This window comes from Rhinichthys klamathensis, unplaced genomic scaffold (genome assembly GCF_029890125.1).
Source record: "Rhinichthys klamathensis goyatoka isolate OS25496 unplaced genomic scaffold, OSU_Roscu_1.1 h1tg000208l_1, whole genome shotgun sequence".
Classification (NCBI taxonomy): domain Eukaryota; kingdom Metazoa; phylum Chordata; class Actinopteri; order Cypriniformes; family Leuciscidae; genus Rhinichthys; species Rhinichthys klamathensis.
This window is the reverse complement of record NW_026606733.1, coordinates 829,142-853,184: the sequence shown is the minus strand read 5'-3', so window position 1 is coordinate 853,184 and position 24,043 is coordinate 829,142. Positions and strand designations below refer to the sequence as shown.

At 36.0% G+C, this 24,043-nt stretch overlaps 3 protein-coding genes across 4 annotated transcripts; all 3 read right to left on the bottom strand.

Annotated features, from left to right (window-relative positions):
* Window positions 1–248: 248 nt before the first annotated feature.
* Window positions 249–2,085, bottom strand: lratb.2 (lecithin retinol acyltransferase b, tandem duplicate 2). The gene is made up of 2 exons (XM_056263599.1): window positions 1,514–2,085; window positions 249–447 (listed from the first exon to the last, which is right to left on the bottom strand). Exons 1-2 carry the CDS (start codon window positions 2,018–2,020, stop codon window positions 292–294), a joined length of 663 nt encoding a protein of 220 aa, XP_056119574.1. The 5' UTR covers window positions 2,021–2,085; the 3' UTR covers window positions 249–291.
* Window positions 2,086–4,332: 2,247 nt separating this feature from the next.
* Window positions 4,333–6,375, bottom strand: LOC130096907 (lecithin retinol acyltransferase-like). Its single transcript, XM_056263597.1, has 2 exons — window positions 5,706–6,375; window positions 4,333–4,579 (listed from the first exon to the last, which is right to left on the bottom strand). The coding sequence occupies exons 1-2, from the start codon at window positions 6,231–6,233 to the stop codon at window positions 4,427–4,429; spliced, it is 681 nt and encodes a 226-aa protein (XP_056119572.1). The 5' UTR covers window positions 6,234–6,375; the 3' UTR covers window positions 4,333–4,426.
* A 1,991-nt stretch (window positions 6,376–8,366) lies between these two features.
* LOC130096895 (uncharacterized) lies at window positions 8,367–23,814 on the bottom strand. 2 transcript variants are annotated; one of them, XM_056263584.1, is made up of 20 exons: window positions 23,406–23,814; window positions 22,717–22,817; window positions 22,499–22,565; window positions 22,153–22,283; window positions 21,006–21,094; window positions 20,703–20,889; window positions 20,033–20,076; window positions 19,710–19,787; window positions 16,624–16,820; window positions 15,810–15,874; window positions 15,569–15,675; window positions 14,313–14,415; window positions 14,104–14,203; window positions 13,931–13,970; window positions 13,777–13,828; window positions 13,247–13,367; window positions 10,473–10,556; window positions 9,593–9,716; window positions 9,024–9,114; window positions 8,367–8,687 (listed from the first exon to the last, which is right to left on the bottom strand). In XM_056263584.1, the coding sequence occupies exons 1-20, from the start codon at window positions 23,653–23,655 to the stop codon at window positions 8,613–8,615; spliced, it is 2,106 nt and encodes a 701-aa protein (XP_056119559.1). In that variant the 5' UTR covers window positions 23,656–23,814; the 3' UTR covers window positions 8,367–8,612. The 2 variants fall into 2 exon arrangements, with proteins under 2 accessions (XP_056119559.1, XP_056119560.1); XM_056263585.1 differs by having other exon boundaries at window positions 20,790–20,889; window positions 23,406–23,813.
* Between the last annotated feature and the right edge of the window lie 229 nt (window positions 23,815–24,043).

Sequence of the window (24,043 nt, the reverse complement as noted above, 5' to 3'; positions counted from 1 at the left end):
GATATGGCAATAGGCCTATTGTAAGTCACAACATACAGTATGAAAATAAATTATCTGATAGGCTATTAACATGACAAAACTGGAAAGATCACAGGTTTAATCGAAAGGTTTTCTTTGCCCTGATAAGTATTAAATATCGTGTGTGTGTTTTTTTTTTATACAATGCTCAAAATGTGCTTTAGGATAATGAAGCATGTTGAACTAAATAATGAACAATGATAAAATAAAATAAAAATGTTTTTAAAATCCAAAAAATATCCTGTTGTCTCCAGGCAGTTGTTTGACACAGCTTCAGGATGCCATCCAAATAGTGGATGGGATGAAAACTGTGGGTAAAATTACAAAGATGGACACAGATTCCAGATAAAACATAATGAACAAGCACAACAGAAAACTTAGAAGAGAACTTGTCTTGCTGCACACAATCTTGCGCACAGCTTTGCAGAACTGTTGGGGAGAAAACAAGAATTACAAAGTTTAGAATTTTGCATTTGCATTCAATTAAACATATTTAATTTTTTTAAAACAGAAAGCTCAGACAGTAATGACTTTCTTTGGTGTTGCATTGGTGGAATTTTCCCAAATGGTTTTATAAATGCATTTTTTTTAAAGTACCACCACAGATTTCCTGATTTCCATGGTTCATTTCAATTTAATGGAAAACAGATCATTTGGAGAGCCTACCAAAACAAAAACAAAATAGTTGTCCTTTAATGAGCTTATATTTTAGATTCTTGTGGCAAAATCATATCCACCACAGTTGGAGAGTGGTTAGTTTTGTCATGCTGTTGGAATATCATCATCTTTTAGACTGAAAAAAGAAAGAGAGATGATGTGTGTGTATGCAAATAGTTTCAAGGAGATTACTGCATGTTGCCTGGAATCTGCAGATTAACATTCTTGCTCAACACCAACTGGTGCAACTGAATCATAAATATAAATAAATAGAATAAATCACCTCTAATGTTAACGGTCTAATAGTCTAAACTCATACAACCCTACACAGTCACCAACAATGTCTTGCAAAAAAGTGATTAATATTTCTCAATCACATTACATTTCTCAACCTAATTTTTTGTGCGTAATTCCATTTGAAATGGAATTAGTGATGTTGCAATACGTTCATAAGCTAAAGATGTTTTTATCCTAATTTCAAGACTTTTTAGTCAATACAAGTGTCCTCCGCAGTCTCCTCGCGCATTAATTGGTTTAAAGTAACAACATAGCGAGAGATGAAATGCTTAAAAGACTCCTTACTTCCTTTAGTCCTTGTAGATGACATAAATTGATGTTGGCACGGTCTTATGGTCACAAATATACTCTACCAAAGCAACCCAAGAAAGTCTAATTTGGTACTGAATATTAAAGTTGTTAATAATACTGAAGATTTGCAAATATCAGAGTTATTTCAAGAGTACATGAAATTAACCTCTTTTTTTCTTTTGGTAGATTTATTTTGAACATGCTAATCACAGACTTCTGATTTTGCTCTCTCTCTTCTGAAACATCTCACCTGGTAGGTCTGAAAGCTCATGCTGGTGCCGTATCTGCAGTACATGACGTAATGCTCGCAGTTGTACCACAGCAGACTGTAAGCCACAGAGCCCAAGAGCTTCTCAGCTCTTCTAGCCACCTCCTCTCCGGTGAACGGTGGCCGACTGCACACCTTGTCCATATGGTTGACCAGAATCTCTGCTTCATATGCAAAGTCCTCCACTGAGTCCACGCGGACACTCGCTTTTTTTGCTATCACACCCAAAATCAGCCGGTTGTTAGTCACCGCTTTCTCAAGGGCCTTCTGTTCAGTGGTCAAGACTGGCAAGATATCAGGAATGAGGTGAGCCACACGGTTGTTCCCCAGATAAATTCCAAAGTGTGTAAAGAGAGTTCGAGGGACCTCTAGTAGATCTCCTCTTTTATAAATGGAGATGTCATGTTGGACCACTTGCTGCTTCTTTTTTTCTTCAAAGATTGTGGTCACTGCGATATTAAACAGGCTGAGGAACTGTAGGGGAAACATCCTCACTGGAGAAGTGGTGAGCTTCTGGAAGGTCTGGCACCTGCTGGCTTTATCCCAGTCGGGGCAGACTGGGGAGGGGGGATTACAAACCCAGGGCTTTTTTTTTTTTCAGAAAAAAGCTCCAGAATAAGTACATCACATGCCCAAATGAAACAAACAAAGCATAGTTACTCAATGACTCTGTAGACCTTCTCACCCTTTGTGGATAAAATTGCCTAATATTTTCTATATCTGGAACAAAGGAAGGTGTATTGCTGATTGTATAAACAAATTTTGCAGCAATGCCATCGTAAGTCCTTAAAACCAATAACTGACTTGTTAAAAATTTTCAAGATTCTCCTTGGTTAAACAAAATTGTTACACTTTACAGTAAGGAGTAATTTTGCAATGAACAATGAGCAATATATTCCTATAGCATGCAAGTTCAAAATGTTCATGTTCACTCAGTGCATTATCTAATGTTTACAAATGCAACTTTTGATCTTAAAAAATGTACTGTTAAGATTAACATTAACTAAGATTATTAACTAAGCGATATATGTTAATTGTTAGTTCATGTTAAAGTTAGCACGAACCAACAATGAACATTACCTTAATATTAATCTTAACATTTCAAATACATTTTTTAAGATCAAAAGTTGCATTTGTTAACATTAGATAATGCACTGTGAACTAACATGAACATTTTGAACTTGCATGATGTATGAATATTGCTCATTGTTAATTCATGTTAGTGAATGCATTCAAATTATTGTAAAGCATAACCATTTTATAGTTAACTACATTAACAAACTAAACCTTATTGTAATGTGTTACCAATAAAATCAACTCGTATGCCGCCTCACCAGGCAAACATCAATTACCAAAGGTATTTGTTAACACTGAGTTAAATTGTAAAAATTCAAGTGTAATTGTAAACTGTACTTTTTTTTAAAGACTGAAGCAACTGGTGTTCATTTTCTTTGGCAAACATCTGAAAATAAACACAAATCCAAATATAGATGTAAATAATTTTTTATTAAGTACACATTATTTTAAGATGAAGTAGTTACATACTACATATATAGTAATAACAGTAAATATTACTAGTCCTAAACCAAAGCCTAACCGTAACATGTATTTTTACATTTAATTAATAGACTTATTTGATACAATGCAACTACTTCACCTTAAAATAAAGTGTAACCAATTAATGTAATTAAAAAGTCTCAATTATGTTCATTCTTACATGCTTTCAGTAAAATAAAGGTTCCAAAAGTGGGTTCTACAGAAGAACCATTTTGGGCACCCCATGTTGTGTTTCTCAACCCTGGGGTCACTAAAGATTTACAAGGGGTCACAAAGCTCACTCTAGTTTGAGGGATACAAGTAGGGATGTAACGTTTACCGACACACGATACAATTCATTACAGTTTAATATTTTAGTCATCATTAACACCGCATTTGAAAACCAGGATTTGGACAAACTCTCTGTAAATGTCCAGCATTAAGCAAAGTTAGCAACAGTCTCTCATGCAGGTGCAGCCTCCAGCGTAGGTTTTATGTGTATTCTAAAAATCTAAATTTGGATAATAAGCTATTATAAGCTCATGGAGCAGATTAATTAGCCTACCTATAATCGTTAAAGGGATAGTTCATCCGAAAATGAAACTTCTGTCATCATTTACTCGCCCTCAAGTTGTTCCAAAGCTGCATGAATTTCTCTCTTCTGCTGAACACAAAAGAAAATATTTTAAAGAATGCTTGTAACTAAACAGTTGGCACCAAAATACTATGGAAGTCAATGAGGCCAAAACTGTTTGGTTACCGGCATTCTTCAAAATATCTTCTTTTGTGTTCAGCAGAAGAGAGAAATTCATGCAGGGTTGGAACAACTTGAGGGTGAGTAATTGATATGACAGAATTTTTTTTTTTTTTTTTTGGGTGAACTATCCCTTTAAGGATTTTGAACATTCTCCTGGAACCTTTCAGTGAACAGTTCTTAAAATAACCCTTTTTTTTCTTAGTGTGAAGAACAATATAATAATAACAATTTAAAGATCCCTTTTCCACTAAAGAACGTTTTGTGCAATGGAAAGGTTAACGGATGTTAAAGGCTCTTCGTGAAATTCTCGAAAGAAAATTGATATATTTGTGCTATTATCACAGAATATAACATTTGATTTGACATTTATTAACTTGTTAACATTGTACAGTATGTTTTCATAAAAGGTCATACAAAATTTACAATATAAAATGTTAATATATGAAGGTAAAAAGAATGAAAAAGATTAAGTTATCAATAGCGAAAAAATACAACTGAATGTCAACAGCCGCAGTGACACATTCTAGGCTACAGCAAAAAACCACAAACTTTTTGATACATTAAATAGGCTAGTTCGTGTGGGTTTAGACTTGAAGTGTCTCTTATCCAGCCATCCACAAGATGAAAGGAATGATAAAGGTTAGAAGTGCGGTGGACGGCGCTATTCCAAGAAAAAACATGGAAAGCATTCCGATGACAGTGGTCAGAAGAACACTCCTCTGGTCCCGGATTACTGATTTGAAACATTCACAGAACTGTTGAATGAAAGAAAGATGGGATAGATGAGATTCAGAGCACTACAACAAACAAACAAAAAAAGCAAAGTGTGATTCGCATCTGAGAAGGTGCTGCTATGTTTTTCTGGGCGAGTACATCTCCCCAAACCCACTTGCCACTGAATGAAGCTGTTGTTTTTGCGCTAAAATGACCCAGATTTTCCGAAAATCTCTCGGTCAGCCAAATGACGTGAAAATACGTTTTCACTGGAGATGGAAGTTTGGAATTAAAGTGGTCGGTGGAACATCCAACCCTGCGACAATCTGGCATTTAGAATCTTAAAGATTTCATAGAATTCTAGCCTATTCGGACAAAAAAATAAGCTTAATATCTACACCTCTTCCTAAATGTAATGTATAATTAGTCATTATGATATTTTTAGGGGCTTAAAGTTAACAACAGTAGCCTATGCTAGTAGGCTATATAGGTGATTGTACCTTTTTTTTTTAATTGTAGCCTAATTTGTTTTTAAATATTATTAGACCCTCATTAATGCCAGTCAAAGGTTTTTTAAAATATATATTTTATTTTATGAAAAGTCGTGTTTTAGATAGTTCACATGAAACATTAGGTTAATAAGGAAACTTTTTTTTTTTAATTGAAAAAACAAATTTGTAAAAAACAAAAAAAAGCCTTGAAAAAATAAAATAGAATGAAACACAGCCTATTTTTGTGGCCACATAAACGTTTTTTTTTTTTTTTAGGTTATAGGCTATGAAAAAAAAGGTGTAACTTTTGAAAGGGTACCGCCCCAGTGACAGCTTTTGTAGCTACCTTTTATTCTGAGTGGGACAAAAATGTAATAACACTTTAATCCATTTAGCCATGAATTAAGTTTGTGAAGAAATAAGGTTTTATAGAATAGGCTAGGCCTGTAACTTTTTCCTTATCGATACAAAATTTTGCATTTCATTTTATGTTTATTGATTTTGCTAAACCTATTTTAAACATACCTTGCTAAATAATGTGCGTCATGCAAAGAAGAAAGTCAAGAAATTGGCAACATTTAATTATTAACTTTTATATCTTTTATAGTGGCCATTGATATGAAGTATCGACTCGTCGATTCAAAAAGAAAACGGGCTGGAATCCAATCTCGTTTACCTTGTCTGTCTGCAGGCTGACCGCTGTCCCGTAGCGGCAGTAAGTGACAAAATGTTCGCAGTTATTCCAAAGAAGACTATACGGAATATGACCGATAAGTTTTTCCGCTCTTCTGGCGACCTCCTCAGCGGCCAGCGGCTGTTTTCTCAGGGTAGTATCCATTGTGTTGAGCAAAACAGGGGATCCGAAGGCAAAATCCTCCACCGTGTCGACCCGTATTGATGCATACTTGTAGATCACGCCGAGAAGCAACCTCTTGTTTGTCACTACTTTCTGGATTTGAGATGTTTTGCTGGTCAGAACCAGCAGTATGTCAGGCATAAGGTGGGCAACTTTGTTGTCACCGAGATAAATGCCAAAGTGAGTAAACAAAGTGCGAGGAACCTCCAAAAGATCTCCGCGCTGGAAATAAGTGCTCTCCTCGCGACGCTTTGTGCATCTTTCTTGTTTAGATGAAGTGGTTCTGAAAAAGTTAAAATGTGCAAGTAGGAAGGTTTTCTCCAACAGTAGAGCAAGAGAATCTAACATTTTGCAGTGCTGCTCAGGCTTCACTTTCCCCGCTTCGTTTTATTCTAAGGAGCAGCGGTCCGGCATGACGTCAGTGCGTTAGCTGAAATGACTATTGGTCACTATTGATACGCTATTGAAGAGCTGTAAAAATGTAAACGAAAGAAAATGTGATTAAAACCTGATAATTGATTAGCTGTAAGATACCTTATCATATAGCTACGGTAAAATATAGGTATGCATGTAAAACAATGCATAGCCTATTATTTTATAAGTAAAACTCACCAGAATGCATCCAGAAATGCTTATAACTGTTTAAGTTTTACAGTAAAGTTCTGGTTAACGCATCATTTTTTTTTTTTTTTCTGTAGACAAGATGTTTAAAAAATTTGTAGAAAGAATGCACGCAAACCGATGCATGTATGTATATACTGTATACATATATATATTTAAACATGCATACATACATCTGTGTGTAAATATATATAGTAATTTTTCAAATCAAGTTAATTTATTCTTATGGCTATTGCTCGAAAATGAACAAAATAAACTAGTTCAACTGAATGTCTGAGCTCCAGCAGCGTCTGGATTTTCTCTGATGTAGGTACGGGCAGGGTAGATGAATGTGGAAAAAGTGAGAGCAGAAAGTTTGGCCAACGGTGGTTTGAAGTTGAGAGCTGGTTCATGCCATGTGGCAATAATTAAAGTCCTCAATACATTCACCCAGACCGCACCAAACAAGAGCTCCTTTTACCAATAGACCAGTTAGCGGGCCGTGCAGACAGAGAGCACATGTCAGCACTTTATAAAAAGTCCCCAGAAATGTAGCCATCACATTTCCAAAACAGAAAAGGATTGAATTCACCATGAGTTCAGCAGCACTACTAATGAATATCAATAGCACCTAATGGTCTTAACTAAGAGTGTGTCAATGGAATGTAAACAACCAATTGTCTTGTAAATAGCCCAGCTCCATACAATCCTTAATGCAAAGTTTATAAAAACCCACATTGAGCTTAAGAGGACATTAAGTGGTAAACGTTGTAGCAAAATGATGCAAAACAGTCTTAACTCAGAGATAAAGGAAAGGATTAAAGCTGCACCCTCCCCCTGAGGTTTAGTTTAGTGGGAGAGCGATGATGGACAGGAGGAGAAATCAGTGTCAGAATGGTAACAAAGGTGTCCCAGTGAGGGCAAAAGCTGAATGTTGAGGGATTAGTGATTACTTGGTGCTCTCTCGGGGCTGTTGCTTGTTTGAACAGCAGTGGAGCGCTGAAAGATAGCGGGTGATAAATGACAAGCCATTTATCTTCCTTCCCTGTTTTGTACCCCAGCATCCCAAAGTCTGCATGTGACAGCTGAATGCGCTTGTGATAAATGTGCGAGTTTTGAGGGAGAGTGATTTCAGTTTATGTGACCGACCGTGTATGTGTTTGTTGTGAATGACACTCCGTTGCATTGAGACGAAGCCAAGAAGCTCTGCAAGCGCACAATGAGGAACTGCTGGATCTGTCTGTCGGCCGTTGACAAATGAACTCTTCACATGTCTCGCCTTCCACTTCCTTTTGATCACTCTGTGCTGCTAAGATCATGCTGTTAGCACATGCCAATGCGGGTCAAAACATCGCAGTTCGAACGATTTCCCATAAAACCTAATAAAAGAATGTGTTAACGTCACAGTGAATAAAAACGCATGAAGTATGAGAGTTTGGGCCATTTTCTACAATCATTCAAATACCTCAATGATGAGCACTTGATTTGGTTTTTACAAAGGTTTTTTCTGTGGCATTCAAGCAAATTCTTCTTCCTTAGAGTACATGCGTATATCTTCAACGGTAAACACGAACTCAGTCATCAGAAGAGGAAAAGCCTTTTGCTCTCTGCCTTCCTGTGTCGATAGGGGTCAGAGGTAATGAGAGGACGTTGTATATGGGGACTTCAAGGGTTTATTGTTTTGCCGTCGCCTGTAAGACGTGGCCATCTCAACACAACTAAGTGAAGTACGGCGTTCTCTAATGTATTCACTACATATCAAAGTGCTTGCATGTTCAACAACGACCCGACAAAACTCGCATTCAACTTCGATTGGCTCTTTGTTTTGTTTACTCTGATAAAATAAAACATTTTAATGCTTAATAATTACAACAGAATGATTAAAGGCACAGTTATGTGTTTGAAAAGTTCACATTTCATGGAATTATTTGAACAGTTTGGAAACTGTTAGTAGACACAAACTAAAACGGAAGACACTGTTTACATTATACAAACTTCATAATATAATCCATCTGGACATTTTCAAACATTATAAAACTACTATTCTTTGACATTATCCATTTGAAGCACTTTTTAAAAATGTGAAATCTCAACACACCACTGGCATCTTTCAGTCTTTGTCCGTTTTTAATCGACCATTGATTTCAAATCAGGTAGGCCTCTCAGTTTGTAGTCAAGCAGCATTTGCCCGTAGGCTTTTCCCTGCGGAATAACACATTTTTAGTAACACTAAAAACACAATGTTACACTATGTGGTATTTTTTCTTACTTTTTTGTATCATGACATACATGTTTGGAATGACACAAGGGTGAGAAAACATTTTCGAGCCATTTCCTTAAGGTTGTAAATAGCTTGATCAAGTAATCACATAGCAAATATGAACTGCTTTCTTCTTTAAAAATACATTTTCTCCTCAGAATTTCATTTTTTTTTTTTTTGTGCTAACCTTTTCTATGAAACTTTAAAAATAGCCACACTGGTTGAAGTCACTGTGCCTGTGTCCATTTTGCGAGTTTGTTTGAATGAATGTGTGTTACCTGAGGGTCGCTGCGCAGAGACGCCACCCCTCCCCCTCCGAGTGAGTTTGGAAGAATGAAGTTCAGACCGTGAATGCCAGGCAATTCGTACCTGGAAGCCACCACAAACATGTGAAATACATTATTTTAATTGAGATCACCTCCCGGTTTTCACACATCTGTGCATTAGCTCACACCACACTTTCATACAGACAGGCATCTAGACATGTCAGTCCTCAGCATGAGGTGGTCCTCATTAGCGGCACCAAAGGCGTTTTCCCCAACCCATAAAACAAGAGGCTTGCATGTATGCACTCTCTCACACACACACACACACACAGGTCTTTAAAAAGCTGTGCAGGCTGCAGATGTTGAGAAGCTCAGTATGAAAGTGTTACAATGTTTATGTTGTGTGACTTTAATTTCCTTACAGCTTCAGACATCAACTGGTAATGATTTCCTTAAAAACAGACTACTAACAAAGTATTATATTGTGTTTTATGATTATCGTTTATTTAAAAGATCGGCTATTGTGCTTTCTTTCACCACTGAAAGCACATCTGCTAGCACATTTTTGGAATTCTTCTTACCGTATGACGGAGGGTTCATCGGTCGGATCCTTTCTGATCAAATGTTGGAAATACTGCTCCACAACTTCAGCAGTTAAAAACTTTTTCAGGTAGGGGAAATACAGTGGGTGTCTTGCAATAACCCCTAAACACAGACGTTATACATACAGATTTATTGATATATGGAATAGACATGTGAGACATCTATCCTAAATATTTGATTTATACCATCATGCTGAATGATATTACCATATTCATGTAACTTTAAAAAAAAACTCTGTTACTTTGCTTAAAAACATGACAGTGGATTTTAAGTTTAGTCGTTTTATGTTCCCAGTACAACTCACGTGCAAAAAGTCATAGATTAGCAGAATTTCTCTACATTTGCATATGCATTTATTTATTTATAATAATGTACAGACAGACAGACAGACAGACAGACAGATAGATAGATAGATAGATAGATAGATAGATAGATAGATAGATAGATAGATAGATAGATAGATAGATAGATAGATAGATAGATAGATAGATAGATAGATAGATAGATAGATAGATAGATATAGACATGTTATTTCGACATGAGAAAAGCTAACAAATTATGTAAAAAACAACAAAACAAAAAAACCCAGACTCACAGTCTACATAACCACCCGTCACATTGAAGATGAAGTTAAAACTAGGGCAAGTTGCCACATCACAAGAGAGTGTTGCCTTTTGGGCTGCAGACAGTGGGCTGTGATTCGTGGTTTGTGGTCAGAGAACATGGCCTGACCCAGCATTTTCACAGCATTTATAGCCAGAATGGCTTTTTTGGTGTGACATTGACATGCAATAAGCAAATTGTCTCATCGTGGAAATATTATTCACTGCGTGTGAAAACACATGGAGAAACACTTACCAATGTTTGCAGAGTCCCCTTTGTCTCCACTGCGTGTGTATGCTAAATCCTCCAGTCTGAAGGTATGTGGCCCAGAAGGCAGATCTGAAAGAGAGACAATTTTGTTCTCAGTGTAATTAAATTCAGCAGTTGGCAGGTTGGACTAACAGCGAGCATCTGAGTCCATTTTGCTCTCAGTCAGCTCACAGATTGCTTGATCTGATTGATTATTTAAATAGGAATGAGCAAATTAAAATGTCCATTTACACTATTGGTCAAATGTTTGTGGTCAGTAAGATTTTTTTTTTTTAAAGAAATTAATACTTTTATACAGCAAGGATGCATTAGAACGATAAAAGAATGACAGTAAAGACATTTCTAATGTTACAAAAGATTTTTATTTCAAATAAATGTTGTTCTTGTGAACTTTCTGTTCATCAAAGAATCTGACTAAATGTATCACAGTTTCCCCAAAAAATATTAAGCAGCACAACTTTTTTTCCCAACATTGATAATTTCAAGAAATGTTTCTTGAGCTGAAAATCTGCATATTAGAATGATTTCTGAAGGATCATGTGACACTGAAAATTTTAGTTGTTTCGGCATCACAAGAATAAATTACATTATAAAATATATAAAATTGTAATAATTATAATAAAATATAACAATATAATAATATTTCACAATATTGTTGTTTTAATTGAATTTCTGACCAAATAAATGCAGCCTTGGTGAGGATAAGAGACTTCTTTCAAAAACATGAAAATACCGTACCAACCTAAAACATTTGAATGGTAGTGTATGTTTTACTGTAGAAAATGTAACACGCCACTATGACGCTGCAGTGTTTGGGGTGGTTGCCAGGGTGTTGTTGCAATGTGGTTCTTAGGATGTTGTGAGTAGTTGCTTATTGTCCCATGTCTAAAAAGCCCAATGTTAAGTATCTATGTTTTTTGTCATCATTTACTCACCTTCATGAAGTTTCGAATCTGTATGACTAACTCTCTTCTGTGGAACACAAAAGTAGATGTTTAAAGCAGAATGCCCAAGATGCTCAAGATTTTCTATGAATAATAACAAAAATTCAGTCTGTTTCTCATTCAAAGCTAAGCTTTGAGAAGACAGTATACGACTGCATTCATGTACTTTTTGGAGCTTTTGCTGTTATGCCCCTTTATTGCATAAAGAAAAGCAGCATGAACATTCTTCAAAACGTTTATGTTCCACAGAAGAAAGAAATACAGATTTCATTTTTGAGTGAACTATCAATAGTAATAGTGATGGTTGGTTCTTTTGGAGTTCAACACAGCTCTTTGGCGGTTATCATTGGCTACATCCCCATTAATCAGTTTTTCTGTCTCGTAAAAATGCCCTTGGGCTGCGGTAACGTTAGAAGCCTCTCTTACAATCAGCCCTCTGTGATGCTCTAATCACCGTGGCTCCAGGTTCGTCTGTCTGTCCATTTGAGTGGGAAGGAGAGCGAAACAAAAAGAAAAGAAAAGAAAAAAAAGCTTTATTTTGTGTTCATTTGTATTTAAGACCTTCAGTGTTTGTGTGCATGGCCCTTGCATATTTGTGAATGAATGCGAGTGTGTGCGTAACAGTCTATGCTTGCGTGTTTAAACGCTAGATCCAATGAAAGGGTGTTTCCGATCATTTAAAGGGTTTAGCTGCTTGCGGCAACTGAGAAGTGGCAAATAGATAAAGAGACTCATGCAAACACTGCTTTAGGCTCTCTGAAAGGCACAACCTTTGTAGTGTTCTGGCAAAGAACTCTGGGAAAACAAGCAGCACTGGATTCCGGTGCAAGGGATCTTATAAAACCTTCTCTTGGTAGAACAATCAAATTGGCCCTTAAAACCAGACTTAAGCCTATTTCTTTCAGCTGAGTTTGTTGCTCAAACATTCAATCCACTTCCACCTTGAAGTAGGTCATATCAAACACTGCATGCTTACCTCCATGCGAAAAGAAACGGTTTTGATACACAAGAGTCTGTCATTAATTAAAAAGGATTAGTCACAATGTGCTGATTTGGGAAGAATTTTGGAGAAAAAAAAACGTTAGTGCTGGGAAGCAAATAAAGCATGTTATCTAAGAAAAAGATGCAGATAATAACTTGTCAATGAAAGGAAAGATATTATCCATATCATATTCAGACTTCTTTCACCCAAAGCGCGACAGTCGGGGTTACAACCTTCTTTTTTCAGTTTACGGAAAAGAGCACCTTGCTAAATAACTCCTTTTTCAACGTTAAGGTAAAAAGATGGTGTAGATTACAGTTCAAAAGTTTGGAGTCCGTATGATTTCTTTAATGCTTTTGATAGAAGTCTCACCAATTATTTGGTAAAAAAAACAAAACGGTAAAAACAGCCATATTGTGAAATAGTATTGCTATTTAAAATAACTGTTTTCTATTTGAATATATTTTACAATGTAAATTATTACTTCTTCAGTGTCACGTGATCCTTCAGAAATCACTATAATATATTGTAATTAATTAATATGTTTATTATCAAAGAAAACAGTTGTGCTGTTTTGTGGTATATTTTTGTGGTAACTGTGATACATTTTTTGGGAATCTTTGATGACTAGTCAATAATTCAAAAGAGCAGCATTTATCTGAAATATATTTTTTGTAACATTATAAATGTCTTTACTGTCACTTTTGATCAATTTATAAATAAAAGTACTGACCCTAAACTTTTAAAGTAGTAAGTTTCAGGTAGTGTAAGAATCATATTTGTGTGAACTATTCACTTTACATTTTGTATCCCACATACAATCAGCAGGGTACCTGTGGGGTTTCCTCTGTATTCTTCTGAGGGGAGGGAGGGGTCATGTCTTTCTGCTAATGAAGTGTCTGATACCACCTCTCTGTGTGTCTCCACAAGCTCCCCATTCACATGAATGTGCACCTGAAATCAACAATTAAGAGTCATTCATTCACACAATCATCCATATGTATATTTTAAGTGAGCCATTTGCATATTCTGTCCAATCCATATCGAATGACCTTTTAATTTAATGCACATTTTGATTTTGTTGTATCAGTTCCCTTATAAAAAAAACATACAGTGATGATGATATCAGATACTTAGATGTAGCATGAATTCAGGTCAATCGGGACACTTTTTTCCATTCATCTCAATAAGAATTGTGAGCCAATTTGCCTGAATTCACCCTATACTATGGTACTGTATTACCATATTCATAAAACATGGTATTTGAATGATTCTTTAAAAAAAAAATATATATATATAGTATAAAATAGTAAATGTTAAAAAAAATAATTGTATTATCATGAAAAAAAAAAAAAGGTAATACCTCCAGATCTGCTTTGGGATGCAGGAAAAAGAAAGGTTTCAGAACTGGTGATCTAGAAAGAGAAATAAGACATATACAACATTTTTCATGGTACACTTTTATCCAAAGTTCTAAACAGTTTTTGGTACTTAAAGAACTACTAACTAACACTCACATTCTTGGTCGCCCTCCCACAATAGCTGTGAGTCCTGGAGCTGTAGAGGGGAGAGAGAAAGAAATAAGATACTGACCTAAGATGTTTAAATGTTTCTTCAGCTTTAAATGAACAGTGAGCTTAACCACAGTGGAAACAGAGTAGGATAAGATTGAGTTGAGGTTGTAACTCACCCATGCCTGTTCCCGCTGGTGCCACCTCTCTGGAGAAAAACTCTAGCGCTTTCTTCTGCCTGTGATGGACGGCCATCCAAACCACAGCCTCACGAAGACCCTGCGCAATAAAGAACAGCCTTCAAAAACTGTAGGTTATTTGTTCTGATTGTAAACGGACTGTGATGTTAAACACAATTTTGAATGGAAAACAGAAACAGACAGCCTACTTTATTGACCGCATGTGGTCCATATGTGTCCTCAGCGCCCAGAACTTGAATGTTGACTTCAGCATAGTCCTCCAAACCCAGCTGACTGAAAATTTGCTGGGTCCTAAAGATGATGTTTCAGCATAAAGTGCTACAGTCTTAGAAAAAAAGGTTCAATAAGGTTCTATATAAAACCCTAGGGTTCTTAACTCAATTTGAAGTGCCCCTTATATCAAAAAGGTTCTATATAAGGAGAAATGTCTAATATTATTGCATAATACTTGCATGTTTAAAGGGTTATTTCGATTCATTCTAGTGGTAAAGTATATTTACAAGCTGTTTAATTCATAAAATTCAGATAAAGTGCTATTTTAAAGGTTTGTTTTGAAGGTCTCCTACAATAGGCTTACATGAATTCAAGGTCAAAAAACACTTTATTTTTCTCATAATATGCAATTCACATCACCTCATTTTTCAAAGAGTCTGAAAACGGTATTTCAAAGATTCAGTCTCTCTAAACCACTCCTTTCTGAGAGCCTACTCTGCTCTGATTGGTCAGACGGACCAGTCTGTTGGGATTGGTCGATCACTAACAGCGCATGATGGAAACGAAACGCCTAATTTTAGCTCCGGAGGCTTCCTCAGCACTTGATACAGAGTGGTACGAACGATTTCTGACCAAAATTATTGTGTTTTTCCTTAAAACTAAATTTATAACATGATCCCATAACGGGAAACTACTATTTATGAAGCACCTGACAGAACCCTTTATGGTTCTATATAGAACCTTTTCTTTTAAGAGTGCACAGTTCATTTCATATCATATTATCATGCATTAAAAGCTCTAGAGGGGGGTTAATACACTTTTTAAACACTTCAAAACATTGTATTGTAACTTTTTTTTAGGAAATTTATTCTTGACTGGCAAAAGGCCAATTCACGCCAAAACCAATGGAAACAGACACTTTGTCTGGGTTTTGTCGGATCAGTGTGTTACCCCTGCCGGCGTCCGTTGCCGTTGGTCAGCACTTGTTTTCACCAACTGATCATGTTCAGTCGTCGTTTGTCGGTTTGTGGAATGTCTGAGAAGTGACGTACTGTAATCTGGTATTTGTCGGCATTCGTTTGCGTTTGTGGGTACTATATGAATTGTCCTTTAATCTAACTTATACCAACTTGTATTGCCAATTCCAATGGAAAAATGTGTTTTGTTTTTTAAACAATGAATTACATATTAAGTATTTGACATACAAAATCACTAGAAGTAAAGCCTTAACCTTTTGATAATACTCTCTGCTGTTCTTCTGGCTTTTTCCACAGCTCTCGGACCACCAACAGGACAAACTGCAGTCGCCCTGAACCCATCTACATATGTGGCACAAACCTTGAGGTGACAAAATACAAACCATAACCAATTTTTTTTTTTTATTATTAAAAGCTTATTTATTAATTATTGATTATTGCATAATAAATGAATTAAAATGACTGACTTAAACCAACTTGGGTGGAAAGGTTTACCTTGTAGTCACCTGATGGAGGTGATCCCTTGGCACCATCTACTTTCACTGCTCCACCATCCACATCTAGAAGGGCAAAATAAGTCATAGTGAAATAGCATTAGTAATAAAGTAAATATAAATAATGAATATTTATAATTTATTTAAAAATATATAATAATTAAATAAAAATAATGTGAGTATTTCATAAAAATAATGTGATCTTAATTTATGGCAGTTTTGGTTTCGAGTAAAAATAAAATAAATGTTCATTTAAATTCATCAGTCTTGTGATATTTTTATATATATAGCAGCTATTGGTCACATTTAGATATCACATTTAGATATCAGCCCTTAAAAATACCCATGTAACATATTGATCTCAGCATTTTTGAATGTTTCCACAAAAGATCAAATCAAGCTAGTGTACATACTGTACTGTTAGCTTACTGATTACATGGACAATGAGATGGAAGTTTAGGGGACAAATAAAATGTTTGTTTTGTGATAAAGAAAATAACATTTAAATGGAAGAGGTTGTAAAGGTTATAGCAGATAGCTGGAACCGGCTCTTAGGTAGCCAGTCTAGACAACTGGTGTAAAATCAATGGGGCTGCGTCTCTGAGTCAGATATTTAGAGATAATAAACAACAATCTGATCACTGCGTGAGGACTTTCTCCTGGAGATAACTACTGTCACCAACGAGCTTCGGCTTGCTTAAAGTTGTCTCCACAATATTAAAATTATTAATAATTTTAAATATGCTACTGCCAGAGTATCAGAAACAACCATGCATGTAAGATCCAGTAAAAGCTGACTAAAAAAAAATAATGACCTGGGATTTCAGTAATGGTGACATTGGAGAAGTCACATGTCACATCAGGTAAGAGGTAATGCTGTGGGTCTCCGATCTCATACACTAATTGCTCTGCCACTGTACCAAATGAAACGAGCCCACCGGTTTTTGGAGGTTTGGACAGTGTAAATGAACCATCAGCAGAACATTCTACCACAGGGAAGCCCATGTTATCCCTGCAAATCAAATGAGAATGCACATAATAATTAGAATTAACAACAAATTGTATTTTACTTAAAGAGAAGAAAGCCTTTTTCTGGACCATTAGGATTTTTGGTTACACTTTATTTTAAGGTGTCTGTGTTACAGTACATTTAAATACTGAGTAACAATAATTAACTACATGTACTTACTATAGGGTTAGGTTTAGAATTAGGGTGTGGTTTAGGGTTAGTTGCATGTAATTATGCACAAGTTATAGTAACTACAATAGTAAGTACGTGTAACAAGGACATTGTAAAATAATGTGTTATCAGATTTTTTGGCACTGTGACATTATTTTCATGACAATCTTTAAGCAAAGATATGATGTCTTAATGAAATTAAGTATGAAATACTGCATTCAGGTATATATACAGTATACTGTATGTTACAGTTATAGTCAGTTATGTTCTGTTTTGGCTATGTTTCATTGTGTTTTGGTTCTGTCTTCCTTCACTGCCTGTTTGACAGTTTTCAGTTTGTCTGTTTATTCATCCCATTAACCTGTTGGTTCATCAATTATCTCATTAGTTCTTTACTTTGCTCTGTGTACTTAGGACCCGAGTTCTCCTTAGTTCTCTGTCCGTTATTACAATAATGATAATCTAATGCAACTGAGAATCAGAGCCGGACAGTAACGGAGTACATTTACTTGAGTACAGTACTTGAGTACAATTTTGAGGGATCTGTACTTTACTCGAGTATCATTTTTGGGGATTACTCATGACTTTACTCAAGTACATTTGAGAGGCAAATATTGTACTCTTTACTCCACTACATTTCTATCCATAACCGTGAGTACCGGTTACTTCTAAAAAAAAAAGAAAGAAAAAAAAGGAAAAAAGAAAAATCTCGGAAACCCTCAATTTGTTGTTTCCCTCTCAAACGTGATTGGATTGTGCAGGCGCCACTGATTGGGACAGCCTATCAGCAATCACCTTCAGCTTTCCGCCAAAGTCAACTCCATGGTCAGATTTAGATAAGAGACGAAACCATGGACGAAACAGGTTCAAATGTGGGTGCAAAAAATCCATTAAAACTCTAGCAGAGGTTTGTCAGAGCGTTGCCATTGTGCATTGCTTTGTGGGCAAGTGAGAAATGTTAAATAAAGCAACATGGTAAAAAGATGAAAATGACTTGAATTAACTTTCAATTCCTTTTAGATTATCAAAGGTATTAACATTAACATTTTTCATAACTCCATGTAGGACGTTTCTGTACATAAATGTAAGCACGGTTCGCGTACCTACCCCGAAGTGATAAAATAAAATTCTGTATCAAATTTATAGGCAAAGACAAGTAGTTTTTTTAGGCATGGTTTGTAGGGAATTACAAACCTGCACACATATATTCGAACACACATAACTATAGAATCAATTCTTAACGCGCATGTGAACGCCATCAGCGTTTATCACAGGTTCAGTTTAAAGTCTATTTAGAGAGAACGGTGTCGTCTTAGCGGCCCCTAATTTAATAACAAATGATCATTTCGACGGAAGTGAATCAATCAAAACTAACTTTAGCTGGAAATAACATTATTCAAGAATCGCTATAAAGCCAAAACAATCTCTGTTACCTTAAATTATATGTTTATCTCTGTAAAGCTGCTTTGAAACAATCTACATTGTTAAAAGCGCTATATAAATGAAGATGACTTGACACTGTGGCAGTAGTAATACAATATTTAGAAAATTTACTCTTGTACTCTTGATACTCAAGTACTTTTAAAAACAAGTACTTCAGTACTTTTACTTAAAGGTGCTATATGGAACTTTTCTTCTAAAATGAATCCTTTTTTATTGTCTGTGTGTGAAGGGGTTGTAATCACACATTACAATGATCCACTTGTCGGGTTTTGCTTTTACCTCTGAAGGCCAGTATTCCTATTTCTATGTGAAGTCTCCGGGTCGGATTTACCGCGAAATCCAACGGATGTGACGTGCATGCGCGCTCCCGAGCCTCTCTCCTTATATACAGTCTACGGTCAGGGAGTTTCGTCCGGTTAAAGGCGCACGTTTTTCGGCTTATATCTCAGTCAATCTTTGATCAATATTCCCAAGACTCTAATCGTTCGTAGTGCTGGACGGGGCCTTTCGAACGAGCCCACCCCCGAGGTCCAACTCGCCCGGCTCCCCGAGTTATAGCTGTTCGAAATCGGGGGTCCCAGATCCGGTAGGGGGCATCCCCGAGGCCCACCACTCTAGCGTTCGGGCAAGGGTTCCCCTGGGACCTCCTCCCCCGAATTTGAGCTCTCTGGGTCTTTGCGTTCCAGAGATACGAGCGATTTTCTTCTGAGATCGTGACGTCACCGGCGTCCGCAATTTTGCAGCGCGCCCGATGGTTTTCTGCTAATATCTAATATTCTGCTAAACACCACCAAAAACTATGGAACTTATATGGTTCTTTTCAGCTCGACTATATGGTCCCAACGAGCTCGGTGCTCGCCGAATCCGTCAAGTATTCGCCGAGATATTTGCGTAATAGACGGTATTGTCTATGAGTTTGAGCACGAGCGCTCTTGTAAAATTTGGTTGCAATCTGAAACATCACCACTAGAGGCCGCTAAAAGTTACGTAGAGCACCTTTAAGTAGACATCTGACTGTAGTACTTTTACTTGTAGTTGAGTAAAATTTAGCAAGGGGGTATCTGTACTTTTACTCAAGTAACAAAGCTGTGTACTCTGTCCGCCTCTGAGAAAAACATAAAAGTGAAACATCAAAGAATCATCAAGATAACTGACTGTAATGAGAATTTATGGAGGAAAAAGTGCTGTCATGAAACAGTCACTCACGATGCAATGAATTTTTCTCTTTTGATTTTGAGTTTAAATGTGCCATGAATATATCAGATTTTGAGTTGTTACCAGTCAGGAACTGTGTGCCAGTCTGTGAAAATCCCCCCTGTGGCCTGTGCACCGCACTCAATCAGATGACCTGCAAGGCTACAACAGAAAAAAAATTCTCATGAAATTTCATGGTAACCAAAACAGGAACAGACCTTGACTTATAACATAAATGTGGTTAACCATACATATTCTTACACTGAAAGGTCCTTCACAACACGCGACAAAAACAAATGATTCATGTATGACTGTCTGACCTTATGTTCACCTCACACCAGTGTGTGTATTTGTGTGTGTGTGTGTGTGTGTGTGTGTGTTTCAAGAGCTCACAGATTCAACAGTACCTTCCAGCAGCCAACAGGTCATAGTTATTGGATTCCCAGGCAAACTGTTAAAAGACAAATGTTATAATAAGATTTATGTAAATAATTTGTGCATTTAAGAGAGACTTATTTAAAAAAAAATCTTGGTTTTGATATATATATATATTTATGTGTAAATATACTACTTACAGTATTTTGAAATAAATTACAATAATGAAAATCTAATGCAACTAAGAATGAAAAAACATAAAATGAAACATCAAAGACTAATAAGAATTTGTCAACATGCTATATAAATTATGTATACACTTATTTATAACAGACTTATTTTAAAAACATTAAAATATATATTTACAAGATTTTTAATTATATATTTTTTGAAAATTAAATAAAGTCAAGGAATCTTTAGGTTTGTCTTAAAAATTCAAATGTTAGACTGAGAAGAGGTTCTGTGGATGCAAAATATGCACTTTTTGTGAATGAATACTGCCAAATATGTACAGAAATACTGTTAAAAGCACCACAACAATAACAGCTTAACAAGAAAACTTTGAATGTGAATTTCTTTTTGATTTTGAAAGTCTGGACCTCTCCCTGTAGAAGCTAAAGTAAACTTAGCTCTTTCTGAAAAGATACGCTGCTGGTGTGTAACTTGTTTCGGTTTTGTTTTCATGAAGAAGGTTCAAATTACCAACTCGTCGTTAGTTACTGATGAGTCTGTTACACAATGTCTGTTGTACAAGAAATCTGAAGAACGCTCCTGCGTGACAAACCGTACAGAATGCATCAGCGGTCCAAGAACCACAGCGCTGTCCACACAGCGTCCCGTCACAACAATATCAGCCCCGAGATCCAGGCAACGTTTAATGGGGAGGGCGCTGAGAGATACAGACACGAGAAAGCTGAATCTCATATGCTCAAACCACCAGTGCAGCTCCAGGCATGAATAACAGACAGGACCAATGACACGTTGTAATTAACTTGTAGTTCTTACCCAAAATACGCATTCATGCTGTGAACGGTTTTTGGAAGTGGTTTCTTTCCCTCTGAATCAGTCATCCTGAGTTCAGTCAAAGAGTCTTTCTAGGATACACAACAAACCAAAAGATCACAGGAAAGATTTCAACACTGTCTAAAAATTCCTAAGTAAGGGTAGAGGATATAATAGTATTAGTGCTATGGCTATAGTAATAACTCATACTTAGTTTAGGAATTTGAACAAACCCATAAGAATTGTTGCAATGAAATTGCAATCTTCCAATAAGAGTAATGTTTTACAGCTGGTGCTTCCCAGGGGTAATACACACCTTTACCCATAAGTAGTGTTAAAGTATTAACTATACTCAACCGTTCGATTTTTTAATGCTTTTAAGCTCACCAATGCTGCATTTATTTAATCAAATATACAGTAATATTGTGAAACATTTTTACATTTTAAAATAACTATTTTCTTTTTGAATTTACTTTCAAATGTAATTTATTCCTGTGATGCAAAGCTGAATTTTCAGCATCATTACTCCAGTCTTCAGTGTCACATGATCCTTCAGAATTCATTCTAATATGCTGATTTGATGCTCAAGAAATATTTCTTATTATGATCAATGATGAACAGTTGTGCTGCTTAATATTTTTGTGGAAACTAATAACACATTTTCAGGACTCTTTGATAAAAAGAAAGTCTGAAATAAAGTATATATACTGAATAAGTATTATTCAAATTTTGTAAAAAAAAAAAAAAAAAAAAAAAAAAAATATCTAGTCAATATGATGCCCTTAAATATTCATCAATGTGTGTTGAATAATAGATGCTAAGACACTAAATACAAAATCTCCTTAAGGTGCATTCAAAACTGTATTGTTTGTTGTGATGTATCATTTGGCTATCAGATATGGCTTTCACGTTAGATTATACTGACACCTAGTGATGTGGCTGTAGCATCAGGAAAAAGCTAAAGATTTGTAGAACTGTGGGTATTTGCAGTCAGTCATGACTATATTAAGTGAAAGTGTCCAATAATAGGGGGTTACTGAGATAAAAAGAGCAGTATTTGGCTGGTCATGTGATGTCAACATGTCAGTTCCTATGAAGCGAGTAAATGCCCATGCATCGCATAAGCATAAATAAACTAAAGTTCAATTACCTTTGGCATCAGGTCATCGCCAGTAACCACAGCTACCTTCAAGTCAAGTCCCGCCTTTTTAACTACTTCCTGTAAAGCTGCTCCACAGGCAAGAGGATTGACACCTCCAGCATTACTGACCACGCGAATGCCTACAGGAAGAAAGAAAAACAGCATGACAACAAGACATTCAGTCTAAAAAGTATTTCCATAAAATATTATGAATAAAGATAAACCATTTTTGCATGTTATATTATATAATAAAAATAATCATAACACAATAAAACCCATAAAAACATTCATTAATCTAATAAAAAATGTGTCTGGATAAAAGTCACATTCTTGTCATAACTTAACATAACTTTACCTCTTTTGCTGATATCCTTAATAAATGGGGTGAGTGAAAGGACGAAATCAGGAGCGTATCCCATATTCTTAAAGAAAAGGGAGCATTGTTAATCTAAGTGTGTATCATAATTAACAAATTAAGTCAAAAATATTATTAAATGTCACAGAATCACCCTTACTTTATTACCGTACACCAACAAAAGCTTTTGTGGGTCACATCAGGTATAAATAACTTACAGGTGCTTTAGCTTTGGCTGCTGAGAGCAGTGACATGGTGATTTCTGACAGATAATCAAACACAAGGAAGTCCAATTTCCCACCATATATGAGCTGAGGAACTGCATGGGAGAGATTTTGTGAGATTTGATGGTGCTTTTTACACAATTTCATCAAGACAAAATTGGCCCAAACAGTAGGCTATTTGGACACCTAAAAATGAATTAATTAAAAACAAAAACAAAGTGGCATTTCTTCTAGATAAACATTGCACTAGCATACTTTTATGAGCAAAACATTTTACTTTTTTTTTTTTAACTATAGCCTATCGTGGTAACATGAGGCCGTTCAAAGACCAAAATATTTGGACATTTGTGGTTGTTAAACGTTATGAACATACATAAGTCCACTAAAATTAGCTAGAGAACAAGCTGGAAGAAAATGTTTAGTAGTTAATTATTTGTTTTCAGATTCACGGTTGTTTTGATGTAATTTAATATAATGCAGTAAAAGTCAAACAACAAATAGTTTGGCGTCAGGGAGGTTAGAAAGTGTGAAAAGGCTTTGGTGACATCTAGTGGCCAGTAAAGGAAACAACTAGTTCGCTTGTTTTGTGTACGTTCTTGTCAAGAACTAAAATATGCAGAGATGGATAAATAACTTATAACCAATGTCAAATTACATAAAGTAAAGTAATTTAATTTAAATACCTGACGTTGCAGTATCACCCCAAAACCCCGACGCGCATCCAATACGTAGAGTTCGGTGTGCTGATGAGGCGTAATGTCTGATACTGCTTCTGTGACGTGATTTTCTTGTAAAACATCTGACAGTAGTTGCAGATTTGGTGATATTGTGTGAATATGAAACATTATTCCCGAAGAAAGGCAGTGGTAAGGTTGAACAAACTCTCAATGTCAAACGATGCAAACTCCCGGATATGCGCGTGAGATTCGTCATGATCGACAAACGCGTTTCTTTTGAATTTATTTTTTTATTTTTTATGCGGACAGACGATAGCACACTTACTACAAGACTGGACTTTCAAAGTACATTCTCGTTCTACACACAATCTCATCCGTGTAGGACAAAATTATGTTATCGTAGTTCCTACTACTCTAGGACAGTTCACACACACACACACACACACACACACACACACACACACACACACACACACACACACACACACACACACACACACACACACACACACACACTATTCTAGGACAGTTCACACACACACACACACACACACACACACACTATTATGTGCATTATATGTGCTGCTATATTATATTTATTACTATAGGCCTACTGCTCTCTATACAGAAATTGTCACCAAATT

Coding starts and splice junctions, on each gene's coding strand:
- lratb.2 (XM_056263599.1), bottom strand. CDS start 2,020: ATGTTTCCCCTACAGTTCCTCAGCCTGTTTAATATCGCAGTGACCACA. Junction 448..1,513: donor TGAGCTTTCAGACCTACCAG/GTGAGATGTTTC, acceptor TCTCCCCAACAG/TTCTGCAAAGCTGTGCGCAA.
- LOC130096907 (XM_056263597.1), bottom strand. CDS start 6,233: ATGTTAGATTCTCTTGCTCTACTGTTGGAGAAAACCTTCCTACTTGCA. Junction 4,580..5,705: donor TCAGCCTGCAGACAGACAAG/GTAAACGAGATT, acceptor TTCATTCAACAG/TTCTGTGAATGTTTCAAATC.
- LOC130096895 (XM_056263584.1), bottom strand. CDS start 23,655: ATGACGAATCTCACGCGCATATCCGGGAGTTTGCATCGTTTGACATTG. Junction 15,875..16,623: donor CACCATTACTGAAATCCCAG/GTCATTATTTTT, acceptor TTGCCCTTCTAG/ATGTGGATGGTGGAGCAGTG. Junction 14,204..14,312: donor GACCACATGCGGTCAATAAA/GTAGGCTGTCTG, acceptor TTTATTGCGCAG/GGTCTTCGTGAGGCTGTGGT.